The following is a 14199-nucleotide window of genomic DNA, read 5'->3' on the forward strand; positions in this document are numbered from 1 at the left end:
TCCCCTTTTTTGCATTTTTATTGTTTTCAACATTGTTAGCTACCAAGAATTGCTTGGTGAGTACACAGCTGTGCAAACTGATTGATTGATTAAGACCTTTCAGATAGATCTCTTTATGACCTGCTCTAGAAACTTTCTATCTCTCAATGAGAAACTGAGTGGTCTGTAGTTCTGTGGGTCCCCCCACCCTCCACCCTTATTTTTTTTTAAAGACAGGGACATTTGCTCTTGTCCAGTGTTCTGGCTCTTCACCAGTTTTTCAAAGACAATATATACAGGTTTCAGCATACCATCACTTAGTTTTTTCAGTATCCGAGGATAACATTCACCTGGGCCTGAAAGTTTAAAGTCGAAGTAAGGAGGTATTACATGATCAAGTTTCTATCCATCTCAGCTTCCATCCTGACCTTTCATCCTGTTCTTCACAATTTCCTGTAGAACACATGCTTTCTTGTTGGTGAAGACTGGACCAAAATAAGAGATTAATAGCTCTGTCTTTTCTTTATTGCTTGCTAGCATTTATTTATTTATTTATTATTCAAATTTTATTACCACCCATCTCCCCCAAAAGAGGGACTCTGGGCGGCTATTTGCTATCTTCATTGAACAAATGATATACTGGTTCTTTTGTTTTTGTTTTGATGATATCTGAAGATGTATGTGTTGTTATTCTTACACAATTTGCCCAACTCTGATCATTCTAAACTTCAGCTTTTCCGACAGCCTCTCTACAGTTTAGCTACCTGTATGTAGTCTTCATTGGTGTCCTAGCCTCTCTTCTCAACTTTCTCTCCAGTGCTACAATTCTATTGATATTGAGAAAGAATTGTTCCAAATAAAAAGAAGGTACTTCTTCCTGAAGATACAGTATAAAACTAAGTATAGCAAATATAAATCTGGTTCCATGTAAAACTCACAGCAGAGCATTTCTCTAAGTTTTGCATATAAACCTACTTTGTCATCATGGAACAGGAAGAGCTGTTTAGTGACATGTGCAAGTTACTAAAAGGCATAAGCTGGAGCTCAGTTCATCAAATAGGATGCATTCCACTGCCTTTCTATGTAGCTTTGATCATCCTTTTGTACGCTGCTCTAAGACCTCTGGGTGAAGGTCTATTTGGTAATTTTTAAAATACAAATAATTTAGATTGCAGTCCTGTTTAGTTACGTGGGTTTAATTCTAAGTAGTCGTGCATAGGATTGTACTGCAAAGTAATTGGTTTCTTTATGTCAGTGCTCTGGAGGTTTTACTGAGATACTGCAGAAAACCCTGGAATGCTTTCTAAGTAATAGCATCCTGTGACACAAAGAGCAAAGACTTTCCTTTCAGAGCACTCTTTTCAGGATTAACCCTAATCCTTTAATTCCTATGATTGGGTCTAGGTATCATAGAGACTAGAGTTTTAGGAAATACTAGAATTGTATGTAGAATGCTTGCATTTCTTCAGATTCTAATTTTAGTTCAGAAATTAAAAAAAGATAGAGCATTTATGTTTTTATGGAAATCTTTATCTTCTGGAAGCAAAAGAATGCCACTGTAGGGCTTCTTTACTCTTCCATTCCACTTCGTAGGTTGGCTTAGTATGGATAAAGTATGTCAAAAGTCTTCATATTTTTATTCAACCATCAGAACCTTGAACCCTAGTCCTGTATTAGATAAAGCAACAGCAAATGCTAACTTAATTGTAATGTAGAAGGGATAATTAACTAAACACTGAGTTCAGTGTCCATCCTCTTATAATGCTGTCCTACCAAATCTGCACATGCTAAACCAGAGTTTACTACTGCAATTGTGTGTTCACACAACACATTAAACAAAAGCAAATCACATTTGTCTTATTTCTTTCTTAAGAAATTTTAACAAATGTGTTTAAAAGATCACATTGATGGTGGAAGCAGTTTGAGCACCAGTGGTGTGAGAATATGATCCAACCAATAAAAGAGATCACATTGAAATTATGTATTTCTGATGAGCACTCAGTAGAAGTGAACCGTGAAACTAATTGGACTTCCCCTTACTGCTTTAAGCTATTTTTAAGGGGTGTATTAGTACTGTCACGCTACAGAAGGATCTGGATAGTGCTGCACTGTCATTCAAGGTCTGGATTTAGAATGCAATTGTAAGGTCTGAATGTAATTCTTAATTCATTTGCTATTTGATTATGAGGTATACTAGTTGCAGTTGCACAGCCCCAAGTCATATTTTGCCAGAAATAAAATATTTAAGTGCCAATGTTTCTAATTCTTCATGAGTAACTGTTAGAGTGAGATTAAACTTCCCAAGTTAGCAAGCTCTGAAACTGGCATAATTCCATAGCTGTTCAATATTGCAAGGCAGTGATGAGTATGCATCAAACTTAGGCTTCTTCCAAGATGCTTATATTTGGCAGCTCATGAGTGGTGGGGATGGGATGGGACTGAAAACCAATGCACCCTTACTTCAGAATAGGTCCCAGTGAACACAGTATGCCTGTTAAAATATTCATAAGGCCACTTGGCAGGGATTTCAATTTTCCTTAAGTTAGTAAACTTTTACATTTCAAGATGGCCATTAGTCTTATATAAATTCCTATGTTGGAGAGCTTTCTTTAGAGTAATTTGGGCCAGTCTCTCTCAGCCTTAGGAAGAAGGCAATGGCAAACCACTTCCGAAATCTTCTCAAGAAAATTTGCCAGGACTTGTCAGGCAGTTTTCAGGAGTCAACACTGACTCAAAGGTGCACACACTTCCCCCCCCCCCCCTGAAATTCTGGAATTAGGGTAAAGATAATCTTGCCCTGCAATTTTTGAGTCCAGACTTTTAACTTTGCTGTCAAAAGCCATCAGTGTCCCCAGAGCATAAGGAAAGAACCAGGGCAGGAAACTGTTTCATTCCAAACATCTAGCATATTACCATTACAAATATATTTTCCTATACCCGTTTGTATTTTTCCTTTGTGCGGAAAGGGATAGTTAAGTCTCCTATCCCCAATTCGGAACTAGATTCTGAGTACGTTTCCCTGTCACATAATACAGTTCCCCTAACGGCAGTTTGCACAGAGATGCCACAAATAAATATAAGGCAAAATCAACGTTGCATTTGATAGGTGCATTTATTCATCTTATTGTTTTGTCTCTTAAGCGGCATCTCTTCTCTCATACAGTATAGGTACTTAATTATCTGTTTAGCGGGAACCTGCTTGCTCGTCAAGCAGCGGGCTCTGGCGCTTTCAGAGCAGTTCCACATTCCAGGTCTGCGCCCGTATAAGGATCATATTACTGGAGATCACACGGCTTCGGCCAAGCTCTGGAGTTCTGTCGAATGGGTGGTGGCTTCTCTTAATCCCTGCATGTTCGCTGTCCTGCCACAAGGGTACTTCGAGAGAAAAGAGCTGCGTTTTAATTTCAGCCCTTGGTGTGGCGCTAACCAGAAGTTTTACTTCAAATACTCAAACAGTTTGCGGCGGCGCGGAGTTCTCCTTCAGGAATTTTAGGTTATTGGCTTTCCTTCATTACTGGCATTGGCATTGGTATTGGCCCGCCAATAGATCGCCTTGGAAAAAATCAAGACGTTCTGCTGACGTGCGTATTCACCCCTTCTTTCTCCAAACCAAAGTGAGCAAAGGGTGGGCTTATCCGGTGACACTTGGCGAAAAACCTAAGCAGAAAATGGTTGCTCCCTTTTCTCAGCCCCGCCATTGCTCACATGCCAGCCAGAACCTCTAAAGGCAGTTGGGCTGTTTTTCCCCCTCCGACTGCAGTATCGTTTGAGCCTTTTCGGTGGCATTACTACTGGCTGAACAGCTCCAGTTCTCAGTAGTTTCGGGCAGTGGTTTGTCTTAAAATAAATCAAAGACACGTAAGGGCAGCCCGTTTCATATCAGGTGGCCAGTTTGACCCTGAAGTTAATAAAAAAACTTGCTTCGTAGTCGCCCACCCAGAAATTCACTTTTCCATTGCTATGCCCGCCGCTGCCCCTTCCCACGCATCCTCCCTTGGTGTCGGCGGGGGTTCGCGCTCCGCTTTAATGCACACGTACACATGGACCCCCGTCCTGGCTCGCCGTTCGCGCGCCCGCAGACAGAGCGGCCCGGGCCCTGCCTGCGGAACGTGGTACTGCTACCCTTGGCGCGCGCCGCGAATCGGAGAGCGCGCCGACTGACTGGCTACCCCGAGGAATGCGCGGTATGCAAGAGGCAGAAGCAACCATTCGACGGGACGGGGAGGGGGGACGGGAGCGGCCCATGTCTACAGCGGGCGCAGAAGCCCACGAGTTTCGAGCCGTCGCGCACGGTCCGGAGGAGAAAGCCCGCGACGGCGTGTGTCCAAGACGCCAAGTAGCCGCCGCCGCATGGGAGCGGCGTGGTGTCTTCCGATATAGTTGTTTGGACTCCCCCCTCCTCTGTTTGGTTGCGCGCGCTCTGTATGTTTTTCCTCTCTCTCTGGGCGGTGGTTGAGGCCGCTGGTAGTTAGGATCGATTCTGCTGCTGCTGCTGAAATCGCCGCGGCGGACAGCGGCGGCGGTTGTGTTAGGTAGATCAATGAAGGGGCATTTATGGCAGGCTGGGCAGCTGAAGCTGTAGGCTCAGCGCGGCTTCGCTGCCGCCGGTGATCCCAGGAGAGGGAAGGAGGACGACGGGCGCGTTGCATGAGAGAGACAGCCCGGGGAGAGGGGGGTGGAGGCAGAGCAGGCGGAGGCGTCGAGCCAGCCAGCGGCAGGAGCAGAGACCCGTCCCAGCAGCCGGGGGGAGAGAGGCGTTTTCCAGCGGTCGCCTCCCTGAATCGCGCCCCAGCCAAGTTGCCTCCAAAGTTGCTTTCCGTCCGCGGGGGAAGTTCGGGCTTAGGCTGGGCAATGATTTTCCCCAATAGCAGCAGCAACTCTGCGGGCGGCAGCAGGACTCCTTATAGGAAACAGGTAAAAAAGGAGAAAGGGGGAGGAATCAAATTGCAGTTTCTGTGGGGCGGGGGGCAGGTTTGCAAGTAGGGAGGGGCACGGAGGAAGAAGAAGGGGTGGGGACTTACTGTAGTTGGGGCTTGATCTTGAGGATCCTGTGAACCGAGCGCTCTTTTTTCCCCTGAGCTTAGAGACAGCCCTAGCTGTCGTTTTCCTCTTTTCCTCTTGCCTTTTCTTCCCCTAAGATTGTGTCACGCGGATTCCCCCTTAAAAAAAGAAATAATGCCGCCTCATTGTGTTCAGGCAGGAGATTCCACGCTGGGCAACATACAAGTCTTGCAGAAAGCGATGTTGTTTTAGTATAGGGAAGCCCTCGATCAGTAATAAGGCCCCCTCCTCCCAATTGCTTTCAGGGAATTACTGTTTAGGGACAAACGTCTTAGAAAACGAAAGTTTAAGGCCAGTAGTGTCCATTTTTGTGGAAACAGTGCAGAGGGAGAGACATACCCCAAGTGAAAAAGAAAAAAAATTCTTTAAAAAATAGAATTAAAAACACTCAACATTATAATACCGTGGAGTTGCACAAGACCAATGTGGATATCATGCCAAGGTGGGGGTTTCTTTAAGTTAAAATTAATTTGTAATAAGACACCCCTTTAAGTAATTCTTGGAAATGTGTAATTGAAATTGCTTACAATAGTGCCTTTTATCCATTTGCTATCTGTATTGAAGAAGGTTAAAACGCCTCACACAAAAATTACTGTTGCTTTATTTGTTTCCCCTTTCTTTCCAGACTACAAGAAAATTGGATTCTAAGACATACGATGAGTCTCAGTCTGACATGTTGATTTAATTCTGCCCCAAACGGAGACATTCTAGTAGACTGTGCTCCTAGAATGGTTATGTCAATATCCTGTTCTAAAAAAAAAAAAGGGTGGTTGGAGAAACGATCTCTAGCTGTCCTCCAAACTGCACATTATTCATATAAAACAGATCTCTCTGTTATTCCATTTTAATTTAGAGTCTTGGTAAATCTGTTTTTCTCTTCTGGGCATGCACATATCTTTAGAAACAATATCTTTGTTAAAAGTGAATAGCAAGAAATTTGACTGGAAAAAAATTAATCAGTGTCTTTAGAACTGGACTTTTTATCATTAGAGTTCGGATCCCTGATTGCTTCAGTGAGATTACACCGTGGTTAAAGAATTTGGATTGTGCTAGTAACATTACATTATAGACTTAGTAGAATACTCCTTTATTTTTATTTAACTACCCCTACATTTCATTTAAATGTAGGGGTAGTTAACGATGTTGCTAAAGGTTTCATGGAATACTGGTTTAATCTCTAATGCTTCTCATTTTGTATTTGGCTTGATATTAACAATGCCATGAAATGTTTAGAACAATAGGCAGATTTACAGCATACTTTGCTAGTATTGAGTTTTGGTTTAAAATTAATTGATGGGTTGATTTAATCAGTGGGAGGTCTTTCTTCTAAAGAAGGAATTAGGCCATGTAAATAATGCAGTAGTGATCATAGTCTTCCACTACCTTTTTGCGAATAGAATGTAAACAAGGATTTGAGAGAGTCTAGAAGTCTGAGAAGTAAGCCAAGTTTTTAGAAAAGTTTTGTTGCTCATTGATCCGTCAGTGATACCATAGGAAGGTAGTGATGAAGGTGAAGCTTCTGGGAGAGAAAAGAGGATGAACCTTTTACTGGAAGGCTGTATGTTTTGCATGCGGGTGCTAGTCAGCCTGTTGGTGTGGAACACACGGATAAGATGCTCTTCTTTTCACAGTCCACTCCTCGAATTCAAAGAGCTGAAAGGGCTGAATGAATCAGAAAAACAAACAGACTTCCCTTTCAATGGGGAGAGGGGGAAAATGAATGTAGGCCTAAGACCCTGGGTACCAAAGGTTTGTTCCATTGGCATCCAGCCGTTCTTTAGTGAAACACTTCCTACTTAGGTTGGGGAAGGCTGAGTGTGCAGGCATTCTAGTCTGTATAAGCTCCTGTTGATTTTAATTGGTGCAGACTTTGGCTTATTGTCGTTCAAAAAGTGCTGCTTTATTTCTCTCATTCTTCATTCTGCTGAAGTCTTCATCAGTTCATGTAATGAGAAGAGCTCAAGAGATCTGGAGGGGCTATTATCAAATATAAATAAATCTAGTGTGCAAATAATATTGGTTGTACTACTGTAGAGGTCTTTTACAATCATGCGAATGATTTTATTTTTCAGCAGTGATGTACTTCTGCATGTTATTTAAGTATTTTTTAAAAAGAGCATTGAGATGGAATACTCCTATTCTTGCTATGCTAAATTCCTTTTTTTCAGCAATTCTATGTTGCTTTGAGCCGTAGCATAACTTAAGGAAAGGGTTTTCTTGGTAGTTTCTCATATTTATAAATGCAAGAATAAATCTTATATTAAGTTTTCCAGAATACCGTAAACTTGTATCAATATCTTTGTGACTTTTTTTGACCCCATTTGTAATTTCTAGTGCAGTCCTATAAATGTTAATCCAAAAGTAAACCTGACTTGACTTTGGTGGAACTTAACTCTTCGGACTGTTGCTTTGATTAAGCATTGCGAAGGATAATGAGTCATCAAAACTGATAATATGCTATACAAAGCAAAGATGTATTTTATTAGAGGGAAGTTAGCTTGTATTTTGTTTCTGTTCAGACTGTTCACTATGTTTCTTCCAAATATGTAGGAACATACTGCCACTTAAACAACCTGTTCATGTTATAAAGCAATATGTAATTACCCCAGAGTATTTTTAACAGACCTGCCGTGCTTCTTTTTGTGTTTGTACTCAGTTGTAGGAGCCAGTTACTCACCCCCCCCTTTTTTTAATCATGTTGGAAAGGAGGAGATGGTGCCAGTTCTCATTGTATTCTGTAGTGTTATAGCCAGGAGTGCACATAGATTTTTGAAGACATCTGTTGAACAGGATTTTCCTACATCATGGAGTGAGTGGAGCATGCTGAAATATTTCTCTTAAGGCTTAAGTTCAAGATACTTGAAAAGCTGCTGAGGATATTGTTAGGTCAGCTGATGATACAGATTTATGTTGAATGTAGATGTGCGTATTCCACTCCTTCTGGTTTTTCATATTTAAGACAGTAGTAGTGATTCTCGAAGTTCTAACTGCTTCTCAATAGATAATATTTAAAACAACATTTTACTAATAAAAAGACACCAGCACAGCGTAATCCAATATTAACTTTTTTCCTTAAAATACATTTTAATCAAACAATTCTAGAAATACCTTAGCACAATATGAATAACTTACTTGCTTTATGGAAATTAAAACTATTTTTGAGGCAATTGTAAAAAACTTAGGGTTCTTGAGCAAATAATCTGTTTTGGGGTTGCAGTTTTGTCTATTGGAAATGTTAATGTGAGTCCAGTAGATTTTCACACATAGAGATCTGCATTTGAATTACTGCATAGAGTAAAAATATACTGATTAAAGCTTTAATTATGAAAGCAAGATTTGCTCTCCATTTGATATGCAGCTGTTGTATAATAGATTAGTAGAGAAAAGTAATGATGGATTTTTAAGTTCATGTTATTGTTAATATTGAGGCTTGATTAATATCTTTTTTCAAAGAAAGATTGATGAGATCATATTTATTTTATTAATTGCCATAAATGTTGGGTTGAGAAGAGTTGTTATAAGACATCTTGCTTTGTTGAGTAATACTTCCCCCCCCCAAGTAACAGTCTTTCTTGTTTGTTGTTACATTGTGATGAGTATAATACTTACTTCACTAGTATAAGTAGTTTGTTGCTTTCAAGAAGATTAATTAGGCATAGTTCCATGTGTGAAGAATTTTATACTGATTCAGTGGTTGGCCTTGTTCAAAGGCCACATGCAATCTTGTTATGCATAGCAGAACTTGCATGATGCATTAATACATTGTATCATACATTCTAAGTTGTGCTAAAAAGTTGAAGATGGATAAAATCATCCCAAAGAGATAAGCATCTCTTTTGGGGTCCAAATTATAATTTCACTGTCTGCATTCGTCACCCCTATAAAGTTCGTTTTCAGTGTTGAGAGAGAGAGAGAGAGATTTAAGAAAGTAGATACGTTGTTGATTTTCTGTGTTTAATAAAATCATTTTCAAGAAAGCTCAGATATGTTTTGAAAATGGCACAGCAAACTTTTACAAAAGGAAGAACCCTTTTCTTGGAGTTTAATTTTATTCTGAGTGTACTTGGGGACTCGAATTACACTTTAGAAGTATATGCCCACACATTTTATGGATTAACAATTTAGTCATCAATCCACAATCATTCACTGAGGAATAATCCTATTAAAAATGGGAGTGACGAATACTTCAGCATCAGTTTCTTGCACAGAATGTAATTTCAGTGGAGAATACCAATTAGTGTTGTAATCATAGAGGCATTTCTGTTGCTGTACCAGAACATGAATTTCTTGAACTGGAAACAGGCTGGTTGCAGTTTTACATGTGTGGCCACATTGAAATAGGTGCATCATTAAATACCCATGGTTTTTAGTGAGTTCAGATTTGTTTCCTCTAGGAGCTCAAAGCAATGCACATAATAGTCAAGCATTCAACAATGATAGAGCCAGTTTGGTCTAATGGTTAAGGTGCTGGGCTGGAAACCAGGAGACCGAGAGTTCTAGTCTCGCCTGAGGCATGAAAGCCAGCTGGGTGACCTTGGGCCAGTCACTTTCTCTCAGGCCAACTCACCTCACAGGGTGGTTGTTGTGGGGAAAATAGGAGGAGGAAGGAGTATTAGGTATGTTTGCCGCCTTGAGTTATTTATTAAAAAAAATAATAAAGGCGGGATAAAAATAAAACAAAAAAACAACCCTGTGAGGGAGGCTGCCCAAGCCACCTTCTGAGATCCCATGGCCATGTAGACTTACATATGGATTGCATTGGACCAGGTGTCCCTCTGTAGAGCTGTTAGTTGGTTATAGCAATAGTTAGCAATTTTCTGTTTTGCCTGGGCAAAAATCCCCCAGGGACGTATTTTAGGGAAAAGTATCAGAGGGGGCGTATCAAGGTCCCCCTGTTCCACTGAGGAAAATCATCACTGAATCAAGGAGTATTCCTGTAATCAGATTACTGAAATTCAAGCAATGTACTTTAATGTGCCTGACCAGTTAAATTTATAGGAAGGCATACTTTCAAGTCCTGATGTCTTTCCATGGGCAGAAATAAGTCCCATTAAATTTATAGGATGTACTTCCAAGAAAGTTTCTTAGGATTTCTAGTCTAAATCCATTGTAAAGGCTTGAAATACATTAGTAGTAAATATTTCTTCATGTTGCTGCTGTGGCTGATGTTCAACCTCAGTGACTGTTCTTTTTTCTCTGTTAGAGAAGCATTCAAAACCAGCAGGAGTTTAAAAATATTCTAATGATTAGTAGAGCCTGATCACTACAAACCCTACAGCATACTATCTTCCCTTTTTAAAAATGTTTTCAAAGAGATTGCACACAGTTAAAAATTATTAACCTGGCAGTATATGTATTATATATTTCCAGGCAAGTATACAATAAAAGATCATTATCAGAGCGGTAGACAGATTAAAAGAAGATACTTCATACAAGAAGTAACTAATTATTTAACCGATGCTCAGTGTCCGTGTGGATGCAAATATCTTCTGGAATTCTTCCCTTTAAGGAGTAATGGTAGCTTGATGGAAGATCACTTGCTGTGGGTGCAGAAGGTCCCAGTTTCAGTCTTCTGGCATCTCCAGTTGAAAGATACAGTAATGGACAATGGGAGGCATTCTGCCTGAAACTCTGGAGAGCTTCTGTCTGTCAGTCTTGATCACACTGATCTAAGGGGATAAATATGGCAGATCGTGCATATGATAAGATACATAGCCTTTTCTCTCTGATCAAATAGGCTGAAGAAGTATTGTACCAACATGATTGTGACAATCACGGAAGTGTTCTGGTAGAAGAGAACTCTGCCCGTATGCCTTGAGCGACTGTTTTCGCTGCTTGGAAGAAGACATATTTTCAAAGGGAAATTTTACCCAAACAATGAAAACTTCTCTTTAGAAGGCACTTGGCTGAATAGAATGAAGAGCTGAAGCAGCTGCCACAGGGGAAGGATGGACTGGATGATTGCATTGTAATAAATTTAGCTGCACTCTGCAGAAACCTCTCAATCTGCAGTTTCCTGCTTGCAACAGGAAAAGGAAGGGATGTACTGTGGAGAGAAGAGAGAACTGAGTGAGAACTACTTGTTTGGCAGGGACTGCAGAACTACCAATCTATTTAAATATAGGCCGATAGCGTGGGCTTCACTGGATTTATTCCGAACTGTACGCATGTCGAGGTTTGTGAGGATTCAGTAACATAAGTGCACAAACACTTTGGCATGATGCAGCATTTTAGCTATAACAGTACACACTTTTAATTTGCTTTTGCTAGATTTTACTGCATTGAAACTTGGCCCTGTTCTGTCCTTTGTGCCATATTTGATGACTACCACTTCCTTTTTTTCTTAAAAATTCTAATTATCCTAACAAGCTATCCAGACATCTTCATTGCTTAAGATCCAGCCAAACAACAGCAATGCTTTGCAATTTTTAAATTGTTTTCAAAATGTAGAAAGCCATAAGAGTTAGTGTTCATATATGCAGAGCATTTGTATACCTTATGAATTTACTGAAGCAGTTGTAATTTTTAAAAATTATGAAATACTTGGATGACAGCTTCAACTCTGTTAGCAATTTGTGATACTTTGATAGTTTCTTTTGTTTGGTGGAAACTTAATTTTCTTTCTGTTGCAAAACCTTCCTTTCAAAGGCACCTGCTGGCTCTCTTTTTTTCTCTCCCCAGTGTTACTTTCCTGTCTAGTCTTTTCTAAAAACTTTAATGGAAGAAGGTGCAACTAGTTTGTATTATGTTATAGCATGTGAAGAAGTACTTGATACATTTTAATTTTCTTTTGTATAGTTACACTTTTGTTCATAATCTCTCCAAATGATCTGTTTGCAACACCTTTGATTATTTGATTTCTATTTTACCTGAGAAGCACTGGTTCCAGCAGGCCTGGAAAGTAAGGGATTCTTTGCACATAGGAAGAACTTCTGAGATTTGCCAGAAAATACTTTACTTTTTAAAAAGCCCCCTTTCCTTCAAAGAAAGCCAAGAGACTATGTCTCCTACAAATGAAAACATTTTTGTTTGAGGCTTTCAGGGGACAGATTCATTTGGAGAGCTTGCAGAGTGATGGTGCATGCATCCTCCAAGACTGTTTACATTCAACCAAAAATAAATTTTAGATTCAGCATTTGAATTAATCCTTTGCTTTCAGAAGTCCCAGATGTAACCTTAAGAACACTTGCTTGTCTTGATGGGGCAGAGGTAGGCAACTTGCAGTCTTTGGGCTGTATGTAGCCTCCAGCCAAAGCCACCTGCAAGCAATTTAGACTTTTCAATTTGATGGCAGCTATTATGAAGGAGAAAGAGAAGGGGGAGTCAGGAAAAGAAGTATCATAAATAAGGAAAAGAGAGTGTCAAGTAGGGTGGAAGCAGGGCTGCAACTGGGGGGGGGCAACCGGGGCATGTGCCCCGGGCGCCGTGCTGGGGGGGCACCAAAATGGGCATGGAATCCATGTTTGCCCCGTGTGACACAGACCCTAGTTGCAGCCCTGGGTGGAAGGAATGGTCCCATCCACTTTTTGTTCTGATCCTGTATACAACTTTCTTCATGTGGCTTCAGACAGTTTATCCATGAGGGCACCTGATCCTTAACTGAGAAAATGTCCCTCTGGTCCAGGGAGTACAGAGCTAGTTTACTTTCACTGTTCCTAAACTGCTCCTTCACAGGTTAAAGACATTCCAAATAACTCCTTTGATGGGCCCTGGTTTAATGCCTCTGTTCACAATCCACAAGTGACTTCACCTGACAATCTTTCTCACATAACCACTTGTCTTTCATGAGTCAGAAATGGTCTGTGGCTTCCTGTGAAAGCGTTCTAATAGAAATATTGATACAGTTTTAGAAAATTGAGTGGCACACTCAGTGCCAGCTGCTGTTGGGAGAATGGCAGGTTGTTCTGTAGAGCAAAGATTTGTGATGGTAGATTTTCTGGTGATTCTTTTTAAAGGAGAACATTGCCACACCCATTATGAACTATACAGTTGGGCCTTAGCTCTCCTTATAAATTTATCATCTATTAACTACAAAGATGTTTTCAAAGCTATGCCTAATGGCATAGTCGGTAAATCAGAATCATAGAGAATTTTGGCATACTGTGGAATAGCTGCATACTACTATAATTCACAATTCCTGCTTATCGCTTCAGAGAAGAACAAGCTTCCACTTGGTTTGCTTCAGGTTCACGTGTAGTAGTAATGATAAGAAACCGGGGCTTTAGCCAGTTGGGGTTTTTTTAAGTTACGTCCACTTCTAGAAAGAGCCAGGCAACAATTAAGATATTTTCAGTATCTTGTGGCTGTTTTGTGGTTAAATAGGCTTTGTTTGTTTGTATATGCTTATGTGTGTATATGTACACAAATATGCACAATTCTTGCCTAGTGTGACCTCTCAACTCATTTATTGAAAATTTGCTAGTATTTTCAGTTTCTGTTGGAGTCTTATCATGTTCAGTACTATCTTGTTGGTATGTAAATGTGTTATTAATGGAACAATTTGGAGGGAACTAATAACTAGCAAACTCATGCTACTTTTTCTTTATGGAAAGTCAGTTGCAGTATTAAATTATGTGTAAGAGCCAGTTCTGAGAATATCATAAACATTATGAGCAGATGAGAATTTATGGCAAGTGCCCAGCTCCTTTTATGGAACTCTTTCATACCCTAAATATTCTGGACAATTATATTTTCAGCCTCACTTAGTGATAGGGATGAGGCCTGTGCAAATCATTCAGTGAGATACTCTGCTCACAAACAAAGCTGCTTCCAGATTTGTGCCTCAAAGCAGCCACTGGAAAACTCAACAAGGCTCCTTCAAGGCCCTGTCAAGGTTGTCTAAGCAGGCACACACATATTCACAAGATGGTGAGAAGACCTTAATCTAGCCAAGCCTGCATTATTTTTCTTGCCTTATGTAATTAAATCAATACTTACTGAAGCAAGCTAGCAATATAAACAAAAATTATTGTGTATGTAATCATTGCAATCATTTTATCAAATATCTTGATAAAAACACAGAACAATGTTGTACAAAGTTGTTATATATGACCATGATATATACATATATTTTTTATATGCTTTGGTCACATTTGTGCTAAAGAACAAAGGTTGTGCTACAGTGTATTTTTAGATCATTTTAAAAAATAAGAGTATGTC

The 14199-nt window shown here is 40.0% G+C and overlaps 1 protein-coding gene across 4 annotated transcripts in view; it reads left to right on the forward strand.

The window, feature by feature from the left end:
• The window catches only part of RBMS1 (RNA binding motif single stranded interacting protein 1), a 168183-nt gene that overhangs the window by 53012 nt on the left and 100972 nt on the right, over positions 1-14199 (forward strand). For 2 of the 4 annotated variants that reach the window (XM_063318307.1, XM_063318308.1), the window contains exon 1: positions 4408-4893. The exons of the other annotated variants lie outside the window; for them this stretch is intronic. In XM_063318307.1, the coding sequence (XP_063174377.1) occupies positions 4627-4893 (267 nt within the window). In that variant the 5' untranslated portion in view covers positions 4408-4626. Of the gene's footprint in view, positions 1-4407; positions 4894-14199 lie in introns of those variants that run through there. 4 annotated transcript variants of the gene reach the window in all.

Source organism: Candoia aspera, chromosome 1 (genome assembly GCF_035149785.1).
Source record: "Candoia aspera isolate rCanAsp1 chromosome 1, rCanAsp1.hap2, whole genome shotgun sequence".
Lineage (NCBI taxonomy): Eukaryota > Metazoa > Chordata > Lepidosauria > Squamata > Boidae > Candoia > Candoia aspera.